A 24280-nucleotide genomic window follows, 5' to 3' on the forward strand; every position below is an offset into this window, starting at 1 on the left:
GACAAGACTTCCTTGAGGCGGATTCCCGCATATCAGACTCATGATCAATAAAATTATAATTCTCATTAAATCTAATAGGAATATCCCCACCCAAGTCCGGCTGAGCGAGTAAGAATGGCCCCATTAGATTTAATAAGAATTATAATTTCTCTGTACCGGACAAGTTCACTGTTTATGTAGGAATCCGTCTTGATGAATGATGAATTCATTATGGGTTTCATTCAATTTTTAATCTATTACTAGTTTTGTTCGTTGCTTCAGACATTATGGGCCGGTTTCCGAGCTCGGGATTTAGCTAAGTTCTAGACTCTAAACAGCTGGAGTCAAAAAATTGGCTTTAAAACGCAGTAAATAGTCACAGCAAAATAATCTTTATCTTCTCATTTCTATAATAATTGGAAACGTTTTCCCTTGACGAAATGAAACATTCCTAAGTACACCGTGATTCAAAAAGAATACCACAACTTTGAAAATCTGTGTTTTATCAAGGAAACATAATAGAAACTTGGGTTATGAATCAAAATGAGTTTTTCCCCACTAGAAAACAAGTTCACAAATGTTCAATGTGACCCCCTCCAGACACTCGAGTGATATCTTTCGAGCCAAGCAGCTCGAGACAGAGCACTTCATCACTGGCCTCCAAGAAGCCCTGACCTCACCCCTGCGATTTTTTCTATGGGAGTACGTTAAAGATAAGGTGTATCGACCGCCTCTACCAGCTAAAATTGAGGAGCTCAAACAAGTAATAACAGCAGCTATACAAACTGTTAGGCCCGATATGCTACTGAAAATGTGGAACGAGTTCGAGTATCGTATTGAAATCACTCGATTGTCTGGAGGGGGTCACATTGAACATTTGTGAACTTGTTTTCTAGTGGGGAAAAACTTATTTTAATACTCTTCATTTTGATTCATAACCCAAGTTTCTATTATGTTTCCTTGATTAAATACAAATTTTCAAAGTTGTGGTAGTCTTTTTGAATCACGCTGCAATTCAAAATAGCTGAAACTTTACACTTATTTTATTTTTTGTTCAATTTTCTAGTTTTCGAAATCCAATTTAAACGTGGACTGCGACTGCGCCCCGTTTCGGAAAGCCAATTTTCTGACTCCAGCTGTTTAAAGTCTAGAACTTAGCAAAATCCCGAGCTCGGAGACCGGGTAGGAGACCTAAGTAGTCATATTCCTGTTTTTATGATATTATAATAGTTTGAAGCCTTTCTAAACCATGTTCATTGCAAAGTGCTCAATTTTTGTTCAAAATTTATCATTTGAACTTGTTTTTCTCTTGTTGTTGCAGACTTTAAGCAGGCACAAGCCACGCCAAACGTCGCTGAGTCGACAGATGTCAAGGAGTTATCCGCCTTCCACCGTTCCACACACGCCCACATCTCCGCTGGACGATGAGGTATTTAATCTATTTATTTTGAGAAAATTTCAAAATAGATGGTCCGTATTAATTAGTTGTTGAACCAAAAGTCAAGTGACAAAATTTGAAGCACAACATAAGAAAGTTACATGTCATTGACAGTAGTAGTTGATGGTGATAACCTTCTCAACGAGTCTGTTAAGGTGACTGTCACAAACGATTGTTTAGATCTTTGATAACATCCGCTGTTAACTTTGTTAGCAGAAAAGTTAGCTTCTTATCATCATGCTCGTAAGAAATTTATTGATCTACCACATTAATCCTATACTATTAAACGAGCAACTTCTGTCTATATGTTCATATGTTTAGATGTTTATATGTTTGTATTCCACCGGATCTCGAAAACGGCTCTAACGATTCTCACGAAATTCAGAACATAGTGGGTTTATAATATAAAGATTCGATTGCACTAGGTCTCATCCCTAGGAATTCAGAACACAGTAGGTTTATAATATAAAGATTCGATTGCACTAGGTCTCATCCCTAGGAATTCAGAACACAGTAGGTTTATAATATAAAGATTCGATTGCACTAGGTCTCATCCCTAGGAATTCAGAACACAGTAGGTTTATAATATAAAGATTCGATTGCACTAGGTCTCATCCCTACGAATTCAGAACACAGTAGGTTTATAATATAAAGATTCGATTGCACTAGGTCTCATCCCTAGGAATTCAGAACACAGTAGGTTTATAATATAAAGATTCGATTGCACTAGGTCTCATCCCTAGGAAAACTCGCGGAAGGATAATTATTTTTCATCCTTGGAAAAACATCTGATAATAATTATTTCGTCGTCTGTTGGTGATGGAAGTGAATGAGCGAGTTCATGTGTGTGGGACTGTGTCAAAATTATGACAGCTCTTGAACTTTGGTAATCATCCAATCAGGCACTAAAGTGCCGGTTGCAAAAAAGCGGGGTTATTTTCAATCCTGATTAATTCCAGTAGATCATCTTTTTAAAATGGTCTTCTCTGATTTGGTTCACGTGAAGTTAATCAGGATTAAAATTTAACCGGCTTTTGTGCAACTGGGCCTTTGTGAGGGAAATTTTTGCATTCCTCAGGGAATTAATCTCAATTTACTGTGATTAGATAGAACATTTCTGTATAAATTTTATTATAATCTCTTCTTTCGTAATAATTTTTTTATGCTTTTGTACTCTAGAGCGAAGCTCGGTCCCCGATATTGTTGTCTTATTAGGAACAAATGGAAATTGCATGTGTTCAAATGCTAATGAATGAATAATAATTATTAAACGGAAAACCAAAGTTAAATGTTGTAAACCACCCCAAAGACTTGTGCTACTGCAAATATTGACCATAGGGTGAACAGATAGATGGAAATTCGATGAGAGCTACCATACAAAAATTATTTGCTAGCCCGGAGATCGAACCCTGTACCTCCTAATTACTAGTCAGGCATGCTTCAACCAAAACAACAAACAAACTGACAAGCATTTTAATTAAAATAAGCGACGCTATCCAGAGATTGTCAGATTGGTGTAATTGGTTAAAGTATGCCTGACTAGCAACTAGTCAGGAGGTACTTGGTTTGAATCCTGGGCTGATAATTGACCGAGCGAAGTGAGGTCTAAGATTCAAGTCGACGGTTTGGCATTTCTCTTGATGTTTATATGTTTATATATTTATATGTTGCGCATTTACGGCGAAACGCGGTAATAGATTTTCATGAAATTAGACAGGTATGTTCCTTTTTAAATTGCGCGTCGACGTATATACAAGGTTTTTGGAAATTTTGCTTTTCTAGGATAATATGAAAGGAAAAAGGAGCCTCCTTCATACGCCAATATTAGAGTAAAAATCAGACTATAGAATTATTCATCATAAATCAGCTGATCACAGAGATGTGATTACAGATTAAGTGATTACAGAGATGTGTGGAGAAGCCAGTCTATTGCTGTATTTCCATAAGGTCTATAGTTCAATCAACTACTTGTGGATGAGAATACTGCGTGAGGTCTACTGTTCACAGAACTACTAGTTTTTGTGTGGTCGAATTTCCTTCTGGCTGTTCACCCTGTGGTGAACAAATTTGCAGTAGCACCAGTCTTCCATCAGAATATTTCCGTGCGGTTCACTACAATACCTACCTTTTTACTTTCCTTGCCCTACTACCATAGGTAAGGAAAGAATTGCTTTTCAAAAAAAATTAAGGTACCCCAATTTCAAGTTTTCTATACGTTTCAAGGTCCCCTGAGTCCAAAATGATTTTCAGGTGTTGGTCTGTGTGTGTGTGTATGTCTGTGAACACGATAACTCCATTCCTAATTAACCGATTGACTTGAAATTTTAAACTTAAGGTCCTTATACCATGAGGACCCGACAATAAGAAATTCAATGAAATTCAATTCAAGATGGCGGAAAAAATGGCGGATAATTACTAAAAAAAACATGTTTTCACGGTTTTCTCGAAAACGGCTCTAACGATTTTCTTCAAATTTATAACATGGATAGCTTCAACTGAGTTGTGGTCGATGTTGTAGAAACGTTCCATGATGAAATAAAACACATAGATGTTGTCAGTTTTCTACACTTTAATTGGTACACGACCATGGTTTCGTGACCACACAGGTCACATTTTCAAGCTGACTCAGCTTGAAAATGTGACCTGTGTGGTCACGAAACCATGGTCGTGTACCAAATTAAAGTGTAGAAAACTGACAACATCTATGTGTTTTATTTCAACATGGATAGCTATTTATAAGCCCTATCAACTAACATGAGTCTCATTTCTGAGAAAATTGCGGAGCTCCGTAATATTCTTGAGAAAAATGGCGGATAATTACTAAAAAACCATGTCTTTCACGATTTTCTCGAAAACGGCTCTAACGATTTTCTTCAAATTCATACCATGAATAGCTATTTATAAGCCCTATCAACTGACATGAATCTCATCTCTGGGAAAATTGCAGGAACTCCGTAATATTCTGGAGAAAAATGGCGGATAATTACTAAAAAACCATGTTTTTCACGGTTTTCTCGAAAACGGCTCTAACGATTTTCTTCAAATTTACACCATGGATAGCTATTTATAACCCTATCAACTAACATGAGTCTCATTCTGAGAAAATTGCGGAGCTCCGTAATATTCTTGAGAAAAATGGCGGATAATTACTAAAAAACCATGTCTTTCACGATTTTCTCGAAAACGGCTCTAACGATTTTCTTCAAATTCATACCATGAATAGCTATTTATAAGCCCTATCAACTGACATGAATCTCATCTCTGGGAAAATTGCAGGAACTCCGTAATATTCTGGAGAAAAATGGCGGATAATTACTAGAAACCATGTTTTTCACGGTTTTCTCGAAAACGGCTCTAACGATTTTCTTCAATTTACACCATGGATAGCTATTTATAAGCCCTATCAACTGACATGAGTCTCATTTCTGGGGAAATTGCAGGAGCTCCGTAATATTCTTGAGAAAAATGGCGGATAATTACTAAAAAAAAAATGTTTTTCACGATTTTCTCAAAAATTACTTGACTGATTTATTTCAAATTCATACCCTGTAAATTCAAATTCATGCCTGTCTGGCATGAGTCTTTTTCTTGGGAAACTAATGGGGGTCCACCACATCCTTGAGAAATGGACTTTGTAACCTCCTTCTCATGCATGAGGTAGGTAGGTAGCGCAGTTCATAAAAAGAACACATAGTCGAGATATTTCATCTGTAGAACAGCTGTTTTTACGACTTTAAAAAAATGACGACTAAAAAAATCATCGAATTTCACAATTCACACAAAAAGTTCTCTGAAAACAATTATATATACACATATACAGAAGTCTGATCTTAGTTTCAAATATGAGCAAGGAAAGTTGTGTGAGTGTACCACACCAGATTTTTTTTATTTCATTTCAGACAACCAATTCGGGTAAATACCATTTGATAGTGAGATGAGATAAATACCCAAAACTACTCGGTCTGTAATTTAATAAATATAAGGGTACTAGTCGTATTATTTATATATTTATTCATATTTATATCATGTTTTGTTTGTCTGTTTCAGGTGTTCTTCGACAGAGTGAGCGCCACAGAGCCGCAGACCCATTGAACGGTGGTGGGGGTGAATACGGCAGCAGCGCCCCTAGTGGGGGTGTCGGAAACCAGGACCACCATCACTCGCAGTGGACTGCGCTCGCCTCTGATATACCCGACACGATAGACGACCCCGGACGCAGGGATCGGTATGCATGCGTCTATCTAACAATACTAGTTTCAAATTCCAATATCGACAGTGATATATTTTCTATCAAACTCCGATTACATAATGGGCCATATGAATAAAGTTGAGCATTTGCTTATACTTCTAAAATATGGAGCATTTGCTTCATTTTCTATGAATAAACGTGAGCAAAACCTTTTGCTCATGCTCATCAAAAATATAGTTTGAGCATTTGCTCAAAAGTAAAAGCTTTTGCTCAAAATTGTATGAATAGAGCATTTGCTCAACTTTTGAAGCAAATGCTTCAAAAAAGGTGAGTCTAGTCTAGAGCAGCTTATCACCTTTTGCTCATAGTAAAATGGTTCAATTAATTCGTATGAGAAAGAGAAAACTATACCAGATACGATCACAACCAATAGTTGAGAACAATAAAACTCTTTTTAGATTCAACCATGATATATATCACCATTATCCCTACAAAAGAATAAATACAAAAGATACCTGTTTTAAAGATAGCCATCACAAAATAGGAAATAGGCATTTAAGAAGATGACAGTGTAGACGATTATAGGAAATCAAATCAAATCAATTTATTTTTCCATATTGCATTACAAAAAATGTAAAATTCATAAATTCAATTATAAATAGAATACATCAATTGAAATAGAAAATGATACATTATAACATTAATGCTAGTACATAGATGGCGTGGAATTCCCCCAAGAAGACTATACGTCTGTGAATGGGGGAGAGTTCTTGCATGAAAATAGAGTAACATGTATCTTTATCTGTGCTATGAACTATTAACTTCATGTTCTTTACAACCTATATAAGTAAGTGTAACTGCTGTTTATAGTTTATTCAAAAAATACGTGATCAATAGCAGAGCAGAGTTGATTATAAATTTACAAGTGGGAGAGCAAGGGAACCTAAGACCAGCAATGAAGCGAAAAAGTTATATTTTAATTAAATTGAGCTGGTAAGTTATACTACATGTACGGTGAATGGAGCAGTTGCTCAGTTCCAATCCAGCCTATGCCAAAAAGCCACCCGACCAACCTACTCTTATACACCACGTCGCTGCAATCCTCAGCCTCCCTGATGACGTCCGGCAAATTCCTATAGATAATTTGAGCTAGGTAGTATGGTGATTTGAGTTCTATTCCATGCATTAATCTAGGTGTTGAATATCCATGGTTGTTCCTGAGTCGTGTTTGATAATTGTGTTGTATATTAGCAAATAGTTTTATTTTATTTTTCCTTATATATGTGAGAATTGTTTTTATAAAAACTGTCTTCGATTGAGCACAGGGAAGTCCGAGAATAGCAGCAACGTGGGGTACCTGGATTCTTTATTCAGGATAGTTTTCATTATTGTGCGTTGAGTGACGGCCAGCGAAGGAGGCTGTTGATATTATTTAAGAATATGCTGAAGATTATTATAGAGATGACATTTTTTCACGCTATTATTTCATTTCAGACAACCAATTTCGGGTAAATACCATTTGATAATGAGATGAGATAAATACCCAACGATATTGCAAAGTCGCAGTGTAGGCCTAGAATCTAATACATGATTGGTGGAAAAGATTCTAAAAAATACCAGCTGATCTTTTTCACCAATCATGTATTAGATTCTAGGCCTACGCTGCGACGTTGCAATATCGTAGGCCGGGGCCTTGTATTAGAGGTAGCTATGGTACTACTCGTTTTCCATAATCAATATATTTTTTCATATTTATATCATGTTTTGTTTGTCTGTTTCAGGTGTTCTTCGACAGAGTGAGCGCCACAGAGCCGCAGACCCAATTGAACGGTGGTGGGGGTGAATACGGCAGCAGCGCCCCTGGTGGGGGTGTCGGAAACCAGGACCACCATCACTCGCAGTGGACTGCCCTCGCCTCCGATATACCCGACACGATAGACGACCCCGGACGCAGGGATCGGTATGCATGCTTCTATCTAACAATACTAGTTTCAAATTCCAATATCGAGAGTGATATATTTTTTATCAAACTCCGATTACATAATGGGCCATATGAATAAAGTTGAGCATTTGCTTATACTTCTAAAATATGGAGCATTTGCTTCATTTTCTATGAATAAACGTGAGCAAAACCTTTTGCTCATGCTCATCAAAAATATAGTTTGAACATTTGCTCAAAAGTAAAAGCTTTTGCTCAAAATTGTATGAATAGAGCATTTGCTCAACTTTTGAAGCAAATGCTTCAAAAAAGGTGAGTCTAGTCTAGAGCAGCTTATCACCTTTTGCTCATAGTAAAATGGCTCAATTAATTCGTATGAGAAAGAGAAAACTATACCAGATACGATCACAACCAATAGTTGAGAACAATAAAACTCTTTTTAGATTCAACCATTATCCCTACAAAAGAATAAATACAAAAGATTCCTGTTTTAAAGATAGCCATCACAAAATAGGAAATAGGCATTTAAGAAGATGACAGTGTAGACGATTATAAGAAATCAAATCAATTTATTTTTCCATATTGCATTACAAAAAAAAATGTAAAATTCATAAATTCAATTATAAATAGAATACATCAATTGAAATAGAAAATGATACATTATTACATTAATGCTAGTACATAGATGGCGTGGAATTCCCCCAATACGTCTGTGAATGGGGGAGAGTTCTTGCATGAAAATAGAGTAACACGTATCTTTATCTGTGCTATGAACTATTAACTTCATGTTCTTTACAACCTATATAAGTGAATGTAACTGCTGTTTATAGTCTATTCAAAAAATACGTGATCAATAGCAGATCAGAGTTGATTATAAATTTACAAGTGGGAGAGCAAGGGAACCTAAGACCAGCAATGAAGCGAAAAAGTTATATTTTAATTAAATTGAGCTGGTAAGTTATACTACATGTACGGTGAATGGAGCAGTTGCTCAGTTCCAATCCAGCCTATGCCAAAAAGCCACCCGACCAACCTACTTTTATACACCACGTCGCTGCAATCCTCAGCCTCCCTGATGACGTCCGGCAAATTCCTATAGATAATTTGAGCTAGGTAGTATGGTGATTTGAGTTCTATTCCATGCATTAATCTAGGTGTTGAATATCCATGGTTGTTCCTGAGTCGTGTTTGATAATTGTGTTGTATATTAGCAAATAGTTTTATTTTATTTTTCCTTATATATGTAAGAATTGTTTTTATAAATAACTGTCTTCGATTGAGCACAGGGAAGTCCGAGAATAGCAGCAACGTGGGGTACCTGGATTCTTTATTCAGGATAGTTTTCATTATTGTGCGTTGAGTGACGGCCAGCGAAGGAGGCTGTTGATATTATTTAAGAATATGCTGAAGATTATTATAGAGGTGACATTTTTTCACGCTATTATTTCAAAATTCTAAACTCAACTAACCTAAAACTCTATTCATAAATAGAAAACAGAGCAGACGACGCGGTGCACCCTACTTGCATATTTAGCGCTTCCGTGAGCTATAAAAACAAAGTAAGGCTACAAAAGCGAATCAGCTGATAAAAAATCTTTAAAATACGTGAGCATTTGCTCCAGAGTTCAGAAGCATGAGGTAAGAGTATAAGGTAATTTTTATATTCATATAAAAATGAGCAAATGCTTTTGCTTCTACCTTTTGCTCGTGAGCAAAACCTTTTGCTCATGCTCATCAAAAATATAGTTTGAACATTTGCTCAAAAGTAAAAGCTTTGCTCAAAATTGTATGAATAGAGCATTTGCTCAACTTTTGAAGCAAATGCTTCAAAAAAGGTGAGTCTAGTCTAGAGCAGCTTATCACCTTTTGCTCATAGTAAAATGGCTCAATTAATTCGTATGAGAAAGAGGAAACTATACCAGATACGATCACAACCAATAGTTGAGAACAATAAAACTCTTTTTAGATTCAACCATGATATATATCACCATTATCCCTACAAAAGATACCTGTTTTAAAGATAGCCATCACAAAATAGGAAATAGGCATTTAAGAAGATGACAGTGTAGACGATTATAAGAAATCAAATCAATTTATTTTTCCATATTGTATTACAAAAAAAAAATGTAAAATTCATAAATTCAATTATAAATAGAATACATCAATTGAAATAGAAAATGATACATTATTACATTAATGCTAGTACATAGAAGACTATACGTCTGTGAATGGGGGAGAGTTCTTGCATGAAAATAGAGTAACATGTATCTTTATCTGTGCTATGAACTATTAACTTCATGTTCTTTACAACCTATATAAGTAAGTGTAACTGCTGTTTATAGTTTATTCAAAAAATACGTGATCAATAGCAGAGCAGAGTTGATTATAAATTTACAAGTGGGAGAGCAAGGGAACCTAAGACCAGCAATGAAGCGAAAAAGTTATATTTTAATTGAATTGAGCTGGTAAGTTATACTACATGTACGGTGAATGGAGCAGTTGCTCAGTTCCAATCCAGCCTATGCCAAAAAGCCACCCGACCAACCTACTTTTATACACCACGTCGCTGCAATCCTCAGCCTCCCTGATGACGTCCGGCAAATTCCTATAGATAATTTGAGCTAGGTAGTATGGTGATTTGAGTTCTATTCCATGCATTAATCTAGGTGTTGAATATCCATGGTTGTTCCTGAGTCGTGTTTGATAATTGTGTTGTATATTAGCAAATAGGTTTATTTTATTTTTCCTTATATATGTGAGAATTGTTTTTATAAATAACTGTCTTAGATTGAGCACAGGGAAGTCCGAGAATAGCAGCAACTTGGGGTACCTGGATTCTTTTTTCAGGATAGTTTTCATTATTGTGCGTTGAGTGACGGCCAGCGAAGGAGGCTGTTGATATTATTTAAGAATATGCTGAAGATTATTATAGAGATGACATTTTTTCACGCTATTATTTCAAAATTCTAAACTCAACTAACCTAAAACTCTATTCATAAATAGAAAACAGAGCAGACGACGCGGTGCACCCTACTTGCATATTTAGCGCTTCCGTGAGCTATAAAAACAAAGTAAGGCTACAAAAGCGAATCAGCTGATAAAAAATCTTTAAAATACGTGAGCATTTGCTCCAGAGTTCAGAAGCATGAGGTAAGAGTATAAGGTAAAGCTTATTCATATAAAAATGAACAAATGCTTTTGCTTCTACCTTTTGCTCATGAGCGAAACCTTATGCTCCATGCTCTTGCTCATGAGCATTTGCTCTGGTTTTATTCATATGGGCCATTATGTGACCACCCCTCTACCGCTTGTCTGTGTCTTCTGATAATAACAGACAAGCGGTAGGGGGGTGATTCTCACATTGCTGAACAGCTTTTCATCCCCATTAAATGCCCTGTGATCGGTGCGGCCAGATCGTCAATTATTGTCGAGTTATAGACCCCGAAACATGGCCGCCTTACTTGAGACAAGTGCTATAGTGAGGTCCACGTTATAATGGCAGTGGAGAAAGATAGTAGAAAAACGTTGCCGATCCTCTGTCTTGTCAATGCCTTCTATAGACGGTAGCTGATACAGGTTTATTGGTGTAATATTTACTGCTCATTCTTCATAACCAATAACCAATTACATTAATCAAGAAATTATATTTCTCAATAATTTCATAATAATTAAGATGAAATATTTTGTAAATCATTTATTAATTCTACATTGTTAAAAGACAATCTGGCAACAGAGCAAAGCGAGAATGAGATAGCGTTATCCGCTTTGTTGAATGATAGACAAGGATAGCAATACCACTGCTAATCAAACACTGCCATTATAACACGGACCTCACTGTTCGATTTGAATAATCTCCTGTCTTTCTCTGATGTGTTGAGATGTCAATGCCATTGAACCAACGCTGATATTTTGATGTGGTTCTTAGTCTTACCATAATTCTAGCTCTCCTATCTCTGTCCATCTTTACGATTTGACTAATATCCTGTAATATCCTTCTTTCTCTGCTGTGTTTGAGGAATTAATCCTTTCTATCGAACCAATGCTGAAGTTTTGCTGTGTATTTCACCACAATTCCATCTCTCTATCCTTGTCCAACTCATGCCTTCACTAATCTGCTGTCTCTCTCTGTCACGTGTAGGCTTGGCAGCTGGCGTCGCGCCCCGCCCTCGGAGCGCACGCGTGCGTGGGTGAGCAGCGGCAGAGGAGGTGGAGAGGGTGGCGACGGGGGTGTGGAGGGCAATGGCGGCCATTTTGGGGCCAGCCGTATACACGGGCAGATACTGGATACGGCCACCGATAACAGTAATCGGAGACAGTATGGCATGGGTGTTGTGGGACGCTTTTTCGGGTAAGTCAACTCAAAAATTCGAATTCTAAAACTGATTTCTTGTGTGGAAAATTAATGAAATGTCTATCCCTATTTGGATTCCATCCTATGTATTATAATGGACAGTAAATTGTTGTTTTGTTAACTGTAAAGGTGCGTACAGATACACGCGCCGCGAACATGAGCAATTCACTTTTAATCAGCTGATGCCAAGCTTTTTATATCTGTATCTTACCGTTTCTGTACAAATACAGATATAGTCAGCTGATTGAAAGTGAATTGCTCATGTTCGCGGCGCGTATATCTGTACGCACCTTAAGGTTCCAACTCACACTACCTCGACTCAAATTGTACGACTCCAGTCTCTCAACCTTACGACTTTCTTGCTCATTGTCACTACTTCAGTTCCATGCTACTCCATTTTCTAACCTTACTTTAATAAAAATATAAGATCCAATTCGTCACTACTTCGCATGTAACAAATTTTATAACAATTATTATGAATGTATTGTCTTGTCTAATTCTTATTATTGTCTTATCTAAAATGATAAAACACCACTTTCATAAAACATAACCTCACTTCCATTAAAAATGCACGGTACTAAGCAACTAAGCATACTAAGCAAGTCGAGGCTAAGTATGAAAAAGGCTAAGAAATTGTCAAAAACCACAGATTTATTGATACTTAGAAAGACCGGTTTCGGTTGTTACACCATTGTCAATCTCTGATAAACTGAAACTAAATACAAGAGCAGCAGAATTTATACTAGTAGGCAAGTACTGCTATTGGTCAAGGGCATGGATGCCTGAGACTGTCTAGCTGGGCCAATGGCAGGCGTTCATGCCCTTGACCAATAGCAGTACTCTCCTACTAGTATAAATTCTGCTGCTCTTGTATTTTAGCTATAGTTTATCAGAGAGTGACAATGGTGTAACAACTGAAAACGGTCTTTCTAAGTGTCAATAATTCTGTATTTAACAGGGAAGTTTTGCTTACAATTTAAAAATAGATGCTATGTAGAGGAAGTTACGTTCTAACCATTCCGACATTTATTGATACAAACAGTCTCATATAAAAAAGTTTTCACAAGTTATTTAGAAGTTTTATGATTCTATATTGGAAGATTACCAACTGTATTCAACTGTCTCATTAAGTTTGTACAACTAGATTTAAAGCTATACTTGGAAACTCAGAAATGCTGTGTTCTGTAAGAAATTGATATTTTCACAATGTATAATGTAAATGGATGAATGTTGGTTGTGTTGGCAGTCGCTCGCTGAAACGCTCAGTGATGAATCGAGAGCCGGTTCGTACGCAACTGGAAGACCTGGAGGATCACAGACCCTTCTTCACATACTGGGTGACCACTGTACAGATACTCATTCTGCTCATCTCGCTCTGGTGCTACGGGCTAGGGCCTGTTGGCATACATCTCACGCATCAGTCTGGTCTAGTGAGTACAACATTACAATTCACCAATTCATTCATTTATTCACAGATGTGTGTACTCAAGTGTAATAAGCTACGTTTACACTAAGTAGCTGGAGAGCTACATAGCAGAGCTATATAAAATTTGAGCTACATATAGCTCTGCTAGATGCTAAGTAGATTTGACGCTAATTCTATGTAGCAGAATGAAACAAAAATTGAAGACATTGGCAAGATAATAGTAGAAAGGAAATGGAATTGGGCTGGCGGCCATGTGGTGCGAACAAAGGACGACAGATGGACGAGAAGAATATTGGACTGGCATCCACGGAATAGGAAAAGAAGCAGAGGAAGACCTAGCTACAGATGCGATGACGAATTCCGGCGAGTTTGTGGAGGAGTAACTTGGCAGAGAGTCGCACGGCAAAGAAAGGAATGGGAGAGGATGAAAAACGTGTACAAACAGGTCTGGCTCTACAGGGATTGAAATGTTTAAGTTGAAATTAATTTTATATGAACTCTACTAATATGATAAGATACTCATTCTATCCTAAACAGGATACCCCAGCAGATGCTGAATTGCGAAGAATATAATTTTTATTGTAATTGCAACTATATTATGTATATAAGTTTTAGAAGCAATAAAGGGTTATTTATTTATTTATCTATGTAGCAGAGCTATATGTAGCTCTGATACAAGTAAATTTATGTTTATAGCAGAGCTAGATGTAGCTGCTATGTCCTTGAAGGAAGGCTGTCGCAGCTGTTTACTGCTGTTTGCAGCTGTTTACTGCTGTTTGCAGCTGTTTAGTGCCTGCTGGGTTTACACCAGATATACTGTACTCATTTGTTTTCAGAGTGCTAGTAGGTTACTGCGCATTGCGAGCATTTCTTTTTGATTTAAATATTATTGTGCAATGATGGAGAGTGAATTTGACTAGAATAGAGACAAAATTATCCAATATCTTATATCTCTTCTCTGTGCTGATTTGCTTTTATCATTTCATTTCATTCATTTATCGTCACATTACATCAATTTTCGAGTAACACTCATTTGACTGGTGACATGTCAATACTAGAACAAAATTATATTCAAAAGACTTAGTTCTAACTTCTTGAAAATAAAATAAATAAATACACTCTATGATCTATCTCATCAAATTCACATGGAAATGAAAGTCACAAAAAGTTAAGTTACACTCTACAGCCCCTTTTCACAAATTAAAATTCGGCAGCAGAGTATAGGGCTTTCTCTACTAGCATTTTTCTGACTGTTAGTTTGAATTTGTTTATTGAATCTAGATTTCTGATGGCTGCAGATAGTTTATTAAAATAACGTATTCCAGAGTAGAATGGAGTATTTTCTAGAGCTGTGTGCCTATGTACTGGAAAAGCAATGAGACTACTATTACGTGTATTATACCCGTGATTATCTGTGCAGAATTTATCTAAATTCTGTTTAACAAAAACCAACAATTGATAGATAAAAATAGATGGCAGCGTTAGAATGTTTAGGTTTTTGAAGAATGCTTTGCAATAATCTCTTGATCTCAATCAATAAATGACTCCTACTATTTTTTTCTGGATTATAAAAATTTGACCGCTATCAACAGAATTTCCCAGAAAATGGTTCCGTAGCTCAGATATGAGTAGACATATGCGTAGTAGACAGCCAATAGGGTGCTTTTGTCTAGTGCGTGCTTTTGATTTATATATTATTGTGCAATAATGGAGAGTGAATTTGACTGGAATAGAGACAAAATTATCCAATATCTTCTTTTTCTTCTCTATGCTGCCATTTTGATTCCATTACTTGCAGCAGAGCTACATATAGTTTGGAATAAACCAGTATTCACTGCTCAGTTCCCAGCCAGATGCCGAAGAAGAAGGTAGTTCTTGCAGCAGCCGCTGCTGCTTTCGCCGCAGCTACTGTGATATTTTCAGCACAGAGAAGAGATAGAAGATATTGGATAATTTTGTCTCTATTCCAGTCAAATTCACTCTCCATCATTGCACAATAATATTTAAATCGAAAAGAAATGCTCGCAATGCGCAGTAACTTACTAGCACTCTGACAACAAATTAATGAGTATATCAGGTGATCAGGTGTAAACCCAGCAGGCACTAAACAGCAGTAAACAGCTGCTGCAGCCTTCAGAGAGATACATCCAGCTCTGCTATAAACAAAAATTGACATGTAGCAGAGCTACATATAGCTCAGATTCTCTTTGATGTTAGCCGAAAATTTTGGATAGCTCATTTTCTGATATATAGTTAAGAAAATAGGCTTAAAACTGCTGGGCTATATAGCAGATCTCCAGTGTCACTTTTTGAACTTGTAGCAGAGCTATATAGCTGTGCTACATCATATATATATATAAAAGCGGAATGGCACTCACTCACTCTCTGACTGACTCACTCACTCACTCACTCACTCGCGGAACTAAAAATCTACCGGACCAAAAACGTTCAAATTTGGTAGGTATGTTCAGTTGGCCCTTTAGAGGCGCACTAAGAAATCTTTTTTCAATATTTTAATTCAAAGGGTGGTTTTTAAGGGTTTAAAGCTCGTCTTTCAGCATGTATATTCTTCTTATTCTCTTAATTATAATTGAAAAATGTCCATACCATATGTTAATATAGAACTATAATCTAGAGAGAGTACCTCTTCGAAACAGTTGTTAACTGGTAACTAAATTAATAATTTTGTCAGGTTGGCATTAAGTTGAGTTGACTTTGTTAGGTTGGCACCAAGTTGAAGATTGAAATGCATTTATCGCGGAAAAATTGATTGGGCACTGCTACTTCAATCAGAGCTATCCCTGGGAATATTTTATTACTAGCCGTCCGGCTCGCTTCGCTCGCCATATCCGTTTAGTCTGGATCCCCGACTGGATCGTCCTAACATATGATAAAAGTGCTCAAATGAAAAATGCAGGCGAGCGAAGCGAGCCTGCTGATCTCATTCTTGGACGATCAAGTCGGGGGTCCAGGGGGAGGAGCCCCCTGGCTAGACGGATATGGCGAGCGAAGCGAGCCTGACGGCTAGTAGTGTATACTAGAGTGTAACATTCATGGACCAAACAGTACAGTAGGCGTCCCGTGACTTCGAAACGTCATATAGGCAAGGTATGTTTCGCAGGGTAATATTCACGGCTTTGCAAAAACATCAGGCTTCAGAGACCCTAGATGGAGGAAGCTCCCTACAAGGACGTCTTGGAGGAAGCTCCCTACACACAGAGATTCTTCATGAATGAGAGAGTTGCAACGTATCACCAACAATGGAAAGAGCTTGTTGAACGAATGCCAGCTGATAGGCTGTGTTGTGCTAAAAGGTCGTAACCCCAAAAAGCTCCTTGTGTATCTTTTCGGATGCAACACGTTGCTTTTGAGAAGATACAGAAGAGCATATGTTGCTTATTGAATGATACATTTTCAAAAATGTTTTTGAAGGGATAGTATTGTAGTCTAGTTAGTGGCCCTCGGCCGATAGGCAAAGCTACAAAACCGGGACTGTACTTATGACCATATCATACGATCACGCATCAATCTAGTCTAGTGAGTACAACATTCCAATTCATTCGATCTTCATTTTCATGAAACATCTCTAGGTCTACAATAGCATAGAGAAAAGATAGCATAAGAAGATATCTCACGGTGTAGGTTATGTTCCAAATTTTAAGCTGATTACTGTCTGTTATCACTGTTTTGTTGGGAGTGTAAGAGTGTAAGAACGGCACAGTAAGAGAGACTGTCAGCGGCACATAGCTTCACCAAAAATAACTAGTAGGATTATCGGCTTGAGTTGACAGTGACATTTGGAACATACAATGGGATAACTACTTTTGCTATTTTTTCTCTACGGTATAACTTATTAGATATTTTGTAGAATTGTTCTATGATATTTTTATATTGAGAGTGGTTACTGTATTATGTATTTCTCCCACCAAAATGCATTCAGAACATTCATTATACATCTGTTGCTAAAAAAGTATGTTTTAGCACAACCTGCAACTGGCAATTATGCCATCACTAATTCAATAATTAGTTTTGTGTAATTGGAATTGTTTGGTTAGTATTGAACAATACTGTACGTCTATATAAAGATAAAATTACATTTCACTAGTCCTATACTCATGTTTTGTTCTATTGGAATTATGATGTGTAACTATACTAGTGTGTTTTCAGTGCTTGAACTAATTTATTGGTGATATTTTGTGTTACAGGTGCTAGTGACAAGTTTATCGTTACAACAAGTCGAATACATGGAGCCTGCTAATTTTTGGATAGGACCAAGAGCGGTAAGCTATCACTTTGTTGTTTTATCAACTAGATTTTAAGAGTATTACCATAGAGAAACGATAGCATAAGTAGATATCCCATGGTATAGGGCGTTTATGTCGCAACTTTTACTGTTATCCCAAGCCGATAGTCCACGTAGTTCTTTCCTATGCAGCTGTTTGACGCTGGTAGTCTCTCATATTGTGCCGTTCATACACTCTTTCCCGGTCAAAACAGTGAAAATCATCAATAATCGACAGTAATCGGCTTGAGATAACAGTAAAAGTTGCGACATAAATTCCCTATACCATGGGTTATCTACTCAAGCTACTGTTTCTCTATGGTATTACCATATCCAATAATATTATAAAATAAATTTTTATATTTTAATATAATAAAATAGTACTTGTCTTGACCGTTTACACATTTCTGTTCTAAAGAATTCTTAATTACTTTTTTCCATAAAAGATACAAAGTTCTTTATGAACACATTTATGACACCTATTTCTGTTCCAGAGAACTCCTGCTAATTGCTATTTTCATAACAGATAGCGAATTCTTTTAAATAAATTAGTTAAAATAATATTAATGGTAATAATGAGTTAGAATAAGACTCATTCTCTTTCACTCAAAGAAGATTTAGGTTCAAGCAACATGAAGCGTTTTTCAGCCGATTGGCTGATTATCAGCTGATCGAACGCTAAATCAATCAGCTGATAGTCAGTCAATCGGAGAGCTTCCTGGCCTGCCGACTTGTCCGCCTCCAGTGTAAAAACGCTTTATGTGGCGTGGTCCTTATTCTCATTTATTCATCATTCATTCAAAGAAGTAAGACCAATTAGAATAGATAGCTTATACAGCATGCTAAATACACCGTGATTCAAAAAGAATACCACAACTTTGAAAATTGATAACTCTGCAAAGAATAAACGGAGAGTAAAGCACTATCAGTCATCGATTTGAGGAAGCTCTGAAGTTTTTTTAGTTCCTTATTTAGTCGCATTGGCACTCATCTGTCCGTGCCTATTTGAATGAAAACTATCCGAGGCAATGGATCGGCTGCTAAGCAGCTCGAGACGAGCACTCTATCACTGGCCTCCAAGAAGCCCTGACCTCACCCCCACCAATTTTTTTCTATAGGGGTACGTTAAAGATAAGGTGTATCGACCGCCTCTACCAGCTAACATTGAGAAGCTCAAACAAGAAATAACAGCAGCTATACAAACTGTTACGCCCGATATGCTACTGAGGGTGTGCAACGAGTTCGAGTATTGTATTGATATCACTCGAGTGTCTGGAGGGGGTCACATTGAACATTTGTGAACTTGTTTTCTAGTGGGGAAAAACTTATTTTAATACTCTTCATTTTGATTTATAACCCAAGTTTCTATTATTTTTCCTTAATTAAATAGAGATTTTCAAAGTTGTGGTATTCTTTTTGAATCACGGTATATTTAGCATGCTACAGTATAAACTAAAAAGATGTTTACTGTAAAAAATGAATTTTAAACTGTCACTTTTTATCTATAGCTCTAAGTTAGTTTTTAGTTTTTTGACTTTCTCATGTTCATTTTCATGTATGTTATGGAAAAAATAAACGATTGATTGATACTATAAAAAATTTACTCGAATGTTTGCCTTTTTTTGGTTGCAGGCGGACTTGATACACTTGGGCGCGAAGTTTGCGCCGTGCATGCGAAAGGACGCGAAAATAATAAAAGAGATAGAAAAGGAGAGGGAAAAAGAAAGAGAGACTGCCTGCTGTATAAGAAATGACGACTCGGGCTGTGTACAGTCGTCCAAGCAAGACTGCTCTGTGAGTTGCTTAACTTAATATTAAATACTAATTATTATTAACTACCAGCAGGGCCTATTCTAAAACTTGTCAAACTGAAAACTTGACGTAATTACTGCTTTACTTGATGTAACTGAAATCTTGAAGAATTGAAAATAGGCCTATAACCATCCTCGGTTAAGTAAGAATCTATATGCAAAATTTCAAGTTAATCAGTTGAGTAGTTCAGACGTGAGATGATGGGTAAACATAATTTTCCTATCCCGTACGTTTATAAGCTAGATCTTTCCTTTATCATAGTATAGATTAATATTTGTTTATTACAGTTATCGATAAATTAACAGCAATTTAATCAGGCGTTTTCAGAAAAGATCAGCTGATTGGGTTGGCCTTCAGGAATCAGCTGATAATCAGCCAATCGGAGAGCTTCCTGCCCGGCCGACTTGTTTGATAAAACCTGAAAAACGCCTGATATGGTCCTAACCAAACCAAACTTTCGCCCCAACCAAACTTTGATTCTATTTTAACTTTATGGTCGCCCTAACCAAACTTTCCCTCGGGACTGTAACATCATTTATAGACCTGCGTTCCTATTAGTTTCTGCTTTGCTGAGCAAACAGAGAATGAATGCCGTTGGTTATTATGGAAGTTTTCAAACATTGCCAGTGTGAACACTCCCATAAGAACAAATCGTATTCATTTTCCGCCGCTCAGAAGAGCAGAAATGCATTGGAAATTGGGACTTGAAGGGGTTTCTTACAAGCAAGACTATGCTAGGCTGTCATAAATCAACATAAATTCAATCTATTTTATTACAGAAGAGATTAAAATTAGTTTATGAATAACATTATCTTCTCTAATAAGTTACTAATAATTAGATTAGATTAGATTTCTTTATTTATGTATGTTACAATATTTACTGGCTTATACACTAATTTACATTAAATGACGATAATGCTAGTTATTCAACGAATTTTACAAAGTATAAATAATTAATCAATGAGAATAAATATAGAAATGCAATATTAGAATAAAGATAATATAATAATGTTATGCAACTTCATAAATCGGCGGTGTTTCAACAAATAATTTACTCTTTACTGTTTTTCATTTTCTAAAATAACCTTTCTTATTATTATCCTTAATAGAACATTAATATTTATTTACTAATTCCATAATTTGTTGTTTGTATTATACATTTTTACTAATTTATTATAAAAAACTTCAATCCCATATCAGTGATGAAGTTTGTAAATAGTAATTATTACACGCAATAAGCAACTAATTACTTATACCCCAACACATATAATATATAGTGGGGTGTATATTTATTCATTGAAATTATCATTTATTCATTGTTGAAACACCGCTGATTTATGTAGTTATATTACAATACTATATTATCAATATTCTAATGTTGCATTCAATCTTCATTGTAATTAATAAGTTTTCATAATATGTGAAATTTGCTGCATAATTGGCTGTTGTACTGTAATTTATTGTAGATTCGTGTATGAACCAGAATGTATTGTAACTTACTTGAATAAATAAAATTTGAATTTGAAATTTGAATAAATTTGAAATTGTCGATTCACTTAGAAGGATATAAAATATCCTTCCCATTAACAACGAATTATTCAACGAATTTTACAAAGTATAAATAATTAATCAATGAGAATAAATATAGAAATGCAATATTAGAATAAAGATAATATAATAATGTTATGCAACTTCATAAATCGGCGGTGTTTCAACAAATAATTTACTCTTTACTGTTTTTCATTTTCTAAAATAACCTTTCTTATTATTATCCTTAATAGAACATTAATATTTATTTACTAATTCCATAATTTGTTGTTTGTATTATACATTTTTACTAATTTATTATAAAAACTTCAATCCCATATCAGTGAATGAAGTTTGTAAATAGTAATTATTACACGCAATAAGCAACTAATTACTTATACCCCAACACATATAATATATAGTGGGGTGTATATTTATTCATTGAAATTATCATTTATTCATTGTTGAAACACCGCTGATTTATGTAGTTATATTACAATACTATATTATCAATATTCTAATGTTGCATTCAATCTTCATTGTAATTAATAAGTTTTCATAATATGTGAAATTTGCTGCATAATTGGCTGTTGTACTGTAATTTATTGTAGATTCGTGTATGAACCAGAATGTATTGTAACTACTGAATAAATAAAATTTGAATTTGAAATTTGAATAAATTTGAAATTGTCGATTCACTTAGAAGGATATAAAATATCCTTCCCATTAACAACGAATTATTCAACGAATTTTACAAAGTATAAATAATTAATCAATGAGAATAAATATAGAAATGCAATATTAGAATAAAGGTAATATAATAATGTGATGCAATTTCATAAATCGGCGGTGTTTCAACAAATAATTGTCGATTCACTTAGAAGGATATAAAATATCCTTCCCATTAACACACTACCGGGTGTTATGTGAGTTGCTAAACGTATGTAAAAATTTAAATGAATTTTCCAAAGTTATAGGTCGTTTTTCTCAATCATTGATAAAATTACATACGTTTTCCAAAGCGAATGATATATTAACCGTGATTACATCTAGATTTGACCATAGTCGATTTCAGACGGACTGTAAAAACATTGGCCAGGTTGCACAAAAGCCGGTTAAATTTTAACCGTGATTAATTTCACGAGAACCAGGAAAGGTCTTTCTGATAAGACGGATTCTCTGATTGGTGCTTGTAGAATTAAAATTTAACCGGCTTTTGTGCAACCGGCACATCATATCACTGAAACTCAATGTCAAGTTGTATTTGGTAGTAAGCTTGTAATATTGAGCTTGATACTGTTGGTTAAACTGTCATGAAAGAGTGAAATCTTAGCAGTGCAAAGAGAGAGAAAAAGCCAATTTCAATAATTATCATAATGAAGATACAAATGAAAAATGGAATTATGCAGAGTGATTTCAACGATCTGAAAAACTTGATTCAACAGAAAATGAAGTCGGGTTTGCAACTCTATTATTGCACAATGAGTCAATCATAGGTGTCATTGTGGTAGATATTTATATTGGGTAAAATTGTGGAAGACAAGATACGAGTTTCAATTGTTACACCTTTTTATAAATGTTTGATTCAAGTAAATCTTGAAACTCATGCAGGAAAATGCCGGGTGTTTCTAAAAGAATGATCCAATTTTAAACAGTCACATTTATTTAAGAAAATAGTGTACACAAACCATTTTCACATCAAATTACCCACAGAAGCATCAAATTTATGATGTATTCTAAGTGTTCTATGTGCCCTCCTTTTGAGGCTCGGACGACATCTAGACGGTAGCCAAATTCATCCCATACTGTTCGCAAGATGTCTTCTCGGACTATAACTACTGCATCAGTTATCCCGGTTTTTAGCTGCTCAATATCAAGTGCTAAGGGAGGAACAACGATAAAGATCGTGTTTTTGTTCCTCCCTTAGCACTTGATAACCAGGAGCTTGAAACCAGGATAACTGATGCAGTAGCTACAGTCCGAGAAGACAGACATCTTGCGAACAGTCTAGGATAAATTTGGCTACCGTCTAGATGTCTTCCGAGCCTCAAAAGGAGGGCACATAGAACACTTCATCATCATAAACTTGATACTTCTGTGAGTAATTTGATGTAAAATTGGTTTGTGTACATCATTTTTTAAAATGAATATCACTGTTTAAAATTGGGTCTTCTTTTTGAAACACCCGGTGTTAGGTTGAATAGGGTCTTTGAATATTGTATATCAGAATATTGAAGTGAGAACGGTGTGTATCTTATGTTATTTCTTTTTCCAATGCTGATATCCTCTCGGAATCAACATCTGCAGGGGCTAAGGCCTACGGTATGTCTCTATATTAAATCGATATGAGATATTACATTATAATTATGATGTGATTATCATGCATTTCTTTGAGTTTGTAGTTCTTCGAATTATAGTGAGGTCCACGTTATAATGGCAGTGGAGAAAGATAGAACAACGTTACTGATCATCTGTCTTGTCAATGTCTTCTATTATAGACACGGTAGCTGATACAGGTTGATTGATGTATTATTAACTGTTCATTCTCATTTAAATAATCAATTATATTTCACTGGCCGTCAGGCTCGCTTCGCTCGCCATATCTGTCTAGCGAGGGGGCTCCGCCCCCTGGACCCCCGACTGGATCGTCCAAAAATGAGATCAGCGGGCTCTCTTCGCTAGCCTGTATTTTTCATTTGAGCATGCTTCATTCAATCAGAAGGTCAAAGCTCAGAAAGCGCAAAAAAACGCTGGAAAAACGCAGATTTTGGGCGTATCTTTGGCGTTATTTCAATTTTTTTCTAACACAACATTATTACACCCTAGCTTAGCTGCTGTACTGAATTTGAACAATTTTTGTTCATTTGTTCTCGATAAATCTGAGAAAAAGGAAAAAAACGGTGGAAAAACGCAGATTTTGGGCGTATCTTTGGAAATTTTTCCAAATCCGTTCTTAGTGCGCCTCTAAACATACCTACCAAATTTGAACGTTTCTGGTCCGGTAGATTTTTAGTTCTGCGAGTGAGTGAGTGAGTCAGTCAGTCAGTGAGTGCCATTTAGCTTTTATGTATATAGATTAAGCAAAAACCTATATTTACTTTACTTTTCTTGTTAGTCACAATTATCAAACTGCATTAAGGGAGCAACGATCCCGAAGTATATTTTATAATGAACTTTCATGATTAAAATAAAATATTCGGTTAATTAATGATTAATGCTACATTGTTAAAAGTCAATCTGGCAACAGAGCAAAGCAAGAAAGAGATGGCGCTATCCGCTTTGTTGAATGATAGACAAGGAGAAGCAATATCATTGCTAATCAAACATTGCCATTATA

General features: G+C 35.8%; 1 protein-coding gene across 2 annotated transcripts in view; it reads left to right on the forward strand.

Moving 5' to 3' along the window:
- Nucleotides 1–24280, forward strand: part of LOC111047080 (inactive rhomboid protein 1) — a 60971-nt gene that overhangs the window by 17126 nt on the left and 19565 nt on the right. Inside the window, exons 5-11 of one of the 2 annotated variants that reach the window (XM_039434919.1) lie at nucleotides 1301–1408; nucleotides 7388–7566; nucleotides 11684–11893; nucleotides 13143–13326; nucleotides 17528–17602; nucleotides 19237–19398; nucleotides 23224–23265. In XM_039434919.1, the coding sequence (XP_039290853.1) occupies nucleotides 1301–1408; nucleotides 7388–7566; nucleotides 11684–11893; nucleotides 13143–13326; nucleotides 17528–17602; nucleotides 19237–19398; nucleotides 23224–23265 (960 nt within the window). The remainder of the gene's footprint in view (nucleotides 1–1300; nucleotides 1409–7387; nucleotides 7567–11683; nucleotides 11894–13142; nucleotides 13327–17527; nucleotides 17603–19236; nucleotides 19399–23223; nucleotides 23266–24280) is intronic. The other variant, XM_039434921.1, reaches the window with a different exon arrangement.

Source organism: Nilaparvata lugens, chromosome 8, assembly GCF_014356525.2.
Source record: "Nilaparvata lugens isolate BPH chromosome 8, ASM1435652v1, whole genome shotgun sequence".
Classification (NCBI taxonomy): domain Eukaryota; kingdom Metazoa; phylum Arthropoda; class Insecta; order Hemiptera; family Delphacidae; genus Nilaparvata; species Nilaparvata lugens.